The sequence below is a fragment of the Otolemur garnettii genome, unplaced genomic scaffold (assembly GCF_000181295.1).
Source record: "Otolemur garnettii isolate 467f Iridium unplaced genomic scaffold, OtoGar3 scaffold00064, whole genome shotgun sequence".
Lineage (NCBI taxonomy): Eukaryota > Metazoa > Chordata > Mammalia > Primates > Galagidae > Otolemur > Otolemur garnettii.
In genome coordinates, this window is record NW_003852459.1 from 475,674 (window position 1) to 480,070 (window position 4,397).

A 4,397-nucleotide genomic window follows, 5' to 3' on the forward strand; every position below is an offset into this window, starting at 1 on the left:
TCATTTGAGCCATGAGAATTTACATGAAACTAGGAAATTAAAAGTAAATAGCAATAATTTATTAATGTAATAATGCAATTATGACAAAATTTCACCTTGTTTTTTCTTTTCTTTGTTTATTTTTACTTCTGCTTATCTCAGTTCATTTTTATGTTTATGGTGTTTTTTTTTAATTTTTTGCCTTCAGTCTAAAATATTATTTTTTTATCTCTCCACTTATGAATATCTCTATCTACTAACTCAAAAGTAGTTCATAAGTTGTCAGTAAAGTATAAGAATGAAGAAAATAGCAAATATAATTTGAAAGCCAATGATCCACGTAATTATAATCCACATAATTTAAACCAAAGAATAAGTTAGAAAATGTCAAGCTCAAAATACCATCTAAGTACCTGATAAATACACCCCCTTTTCAACCTCTTACAATGACAAAGAACAAAAATAAAAAATCACAGGATCTCAGAGAGTTTACTCTTTGGAGCCTTCTATTGACACTATCATAAGGGAATTTTGACTTTTTCTAAAGCCAGTAGAACAAAATTTAAAGATTCATTTAGAAGAACTTGTACATTATGGCATTGGAAATTGAATAAGTCTGTCCATCTTTAGGTAGGAAGCTAGAGCTTTTGCTCCTGCAGTAAAGACTATAAGATGTGAGCCTATCTAAAAGAAGATATATTCAGTGCTACCTCCCATCTTTTGTCTAGAGGTGTAGCAAAAGAAGGATGGCACCTAATGGAAGTCCATGAAGGCTGCTGGGTGTTTTGGCTGGGGGCTGGGGGCTAGGGGCTGGTGTACATTGCACCTGTTGAAAATACCACAGTCATTCAACTTGATTAGCAGAAGATTCCATTTTATCCCAGGGAAAACAATTTGAAATAAATCCTGGGTAGAAACTGAAAAATTAAACTATCAGATACACACATAAACTATTTATACATTTTCTCCCAATAATTAAGGTAAGATTCAGCCTCAAATCCAATTTGACAGACTTTAAGTTGTTCAGAGCCACTTTTAATCCCTGTTAGTAAACTACAGATCTTAATAGTTCTCTTTTCCTATGATAACTAAACAAACAAAAAGGAATTAAAAACATAATAACACAAAACAAAGGAAGGAAAACAATCACTTGGTGACTCAAACAAAGTACACCTCTGTGGATTATCTTCTATATAAAGTCAATTTATAGACAATTTTAGTAGTTCTATTTCTAAAGAAAAAGCTTTGCTAGAGAGGTAAATTCATACTTGTATTCTGAAGTATGTAATTCTAGAAAAGAATTGAAAAGTACTTAGAATTTGGAAGAGAAATTATACTTAGCCAAGAATTAATGCTCAAGAGAATTGCAATTCACATATAATGGTACAAGAAACATATTGGAATACCTGGGAACTCAACAAAATATACAGTCATCATCAGTATCTACAGGATAATGCTCCCAGGACCCCCAGCAGATGCCAAAATCCACAGACACTCAAGTCTCTTACCATCTACTTCACATCATTTCTGGATTACTTTTAACACCTACTATAATGTAAATGCTATGTGAATATTTAGCTTATGATGTTTGGGAACAATGAAAAAAAATCTGTACATGTTTAGTACACAATCAACCTTTAAGAAAAATATTTTCTATCCACAGTTGATTGAATCTGCATAGTCAGAACCCAATACAAAGGTCCCCTTATTCTATCTACTCTTCTTGAAGAAGTTACTTCAAGATACATTCTTTCTATTTTACACATCAGCGCAACTGGAAGTACTAAAAATTTGAGTACTAAGCAATACAACTACTAAAAATCTAAAAAAAATTTAAAATGTAAATGTTAATGTAAAATGAATTTAATTAACTATAAATGTCAAAAATATTTTTATCATTATTTTGATAATTCAAAATAATATTCTTGGTCAGAAATCCTAAATTATAATAAGATAGACTAAAATTGTGGAAGATGACAACAATAAAAGGAAATTTGAAGTTCTCAACTCTAATAGTTAGAGTTCAAAATAATACAGGGTGTCTCAAAAGTCACCATACATAGGGACAATGGGAAATTGTAGCTAATTGTACCTTTATTTACAAAATACTCATTAAAAAATTTTACTAAGAGGTGGTTATCCTGCAGAAAATATTTTATAAATATTTTGTGAAATTTTATAATATTTCTAAATAAAGGTACATGTAGCTACAATTTCCCATTTTCCCTATGGATGGTGACTTTAGGAGTAACTCTTGGGACACTCTGTATACAGTGGTAGTAATAAAACTTAGAGGTGGGGTATTGTTCTAAATACCTAAAGAAGATATAACACAAATGGAACAAGCATTATATGAGAAAATACAGAAGAAATCATAAGCAGTAAAGAGATACTTCCAATATGTAAAGGAAATAAATGGTTTGAAAGTTAGTTATTCAAAGTCATGTTTCAAAGAATAGTTAGTTACATGGTAAGATGCTCATTCTCATATTAAGTAGTAATGAAGGACAAATTATACTGCAGAATGAGGCAAAACTGAAAAACAGAAATACACCATAACTTTCAAATGCTCTTCAGCTTGTGGATAGGTTATCAAACTGTGGTATATGTATACCATGGAGTACTATTCAGCCATAAGAAAAAATAAGAAAAAAAACTTTTATGTTTACCTAGATGGAGTTGAAACACATTTGTCCTAGTAAATTATCTCAAGAATGGGAAAAAAAGATCCAGTGTACTCAATACTAATATGAAAACGATATACAAACAACTACATGCTCACACAAATGATATAATACGAATATAGTCTAGCAAGGGGGAGGGGAGAGAAGGGAGAGAGGAAAGAGACAGAAGGGGGGTGATTGGTGGGAGGAAGGAGGGCAATTGGTGGTATCTCACCTAAAGTAAATAATAGGAGGGTGTTCAGCACACTCCTCCCCTCCCCAGGTGAAGGGCTCAACTACAAATTGAACTTTACCTTAGAAGTGAAAACAGTGTAAACTAGAAATTTGTACTCTCATACTAATTTGAAATAATAAAAAAAGTTCACTTTTCAAAATGAAATAATTTAGAATCTAAAATTCCAAATGTTCCTTTTACTAAGTAAAATTTGAAAACTAATTAACCTTGAAGTCTAAATAATGAATTGTAAAATGAGATAGTCACTTCCTTATATGGTTTCCTAAGACCTAATGATAATGATAAAAATTTATTGCAAAATACCACATCACACAAGTGCAAGGATTCAATAAATCTTACCTAGTATTGGTAGTAGTAATAAAAATATTCCCCACTGATACACACTTATAAGAAACTACATTAAAATGTCTTAATGGTTTATTGCTGAATTCTTATATTTAAAATACTTTTATTTCTCAAATGTTACACTTTTAATATGCTTTTTAAAAAAATTTTGACAGAAGAAATAAGATAGTACAGATAAATCAGTCTTTTTTATTATACTATTCATCCTGAGAGACTATCATTATAATAAAATGCAGGAAATATTTATTTAACAATTCATGGCAGTGGTAGGATACCCAGATATTTAGTTAAACATTATTCTCTGTGTGTCTGTGAGTGTGTTTTGGAGGAGATCAATATTTGAATTGGTAAACTAAATTTAACAGATTGTTCTCCCTAATGTGGTGGGCCTCATTCAATCAGCTGAAGGCCTGAATAGAACAAAAAGGCTGATCCTCCCATGAGTAAAATCAAGTTCTCCTGCCTGACTACCTTGAACTGAAACATAAGCTCTACCTGGATCTTAAGGTTGCTGACATTTGAACTAGACCTGTACCATTGGCTCCCATAGATCTCCAGCTTATTGCCTGTAGATCGTTAAGACTTCTTAGCCTTTATAAACACACAAACAAATTCCATACAGTAAATCTCTTTCTTTTTTCCTCTCTCTATACCTTCTATTAGTTCTGTTTCTCTGGAGAACTCTAACATACAATATAAGATTAAATCACTCTAGAAACTTTTATATAGTACTGATATATGCATAGTATTTCTGCTGTTATTGTGCTTAAGGGACACAGTATATGGTAGAAAGAACAAATTTCAAGAGAGTCATTTTGGAATAATAAGATGCAGTAAAGTGAGAAATGCCAGAAAAAGTTAATAAAAGTGCTTTTATTTCCGCTTAATCAATCCACGTCCTTCATTATTTAGATAGAATATAAATTCTGTATAGGTCTATGAAGTCTCCTTTTTTGTGTAACTTTTTGCTCTTTACTACCAAAGATAGAAAACTGAGGCTGCTAAGCCATTTGAAATCACTCTAGGCCAATGTTGTACATCAGCTTGCCATCCATCTAGCCAATAGTTCTGCATCTCAGTTGCAACTATTTTTTTTTTTTTTTTTGAGACAGAGTCTCAAGCTGTCCCCCTGGGCAGAGTGCCCTGGCATTACA

The 4,397-nt window shown here is 31.7% G+C and overlaps 1 protein-coding gene across 1 annotated transcript in view; it reads right to left on the minus strand.

The window, feature by feature from the left end:
• LOC100949794 (low-density lipoprotein receptor-related protein 1B-like) overlaps positions 1-4,397 on the minus strand; it is a gene marked incomplete at its 3' end in the record, with an annotated part of 1,553,965 nt that overhangs the window by 425,464 nt on the left and 1,124,104 nt on the right. Inside the window, exons 15-16 of the mRNA XM_003793025.1 lie at positions 3,773-3,783; positions 2,748-2,756 (exon numbers count right to left, since the gene is read on the minus strand). Of these exons, the coding sequence (XP_003793073.1) occupies positions 2,748-2,756; positions 3,773-3,783 (20 nt within the window). The remainder of the gene's footprint in view (positions 1-2,747; positions 2,757-3,772; positions 3,784-4,397) is intronic.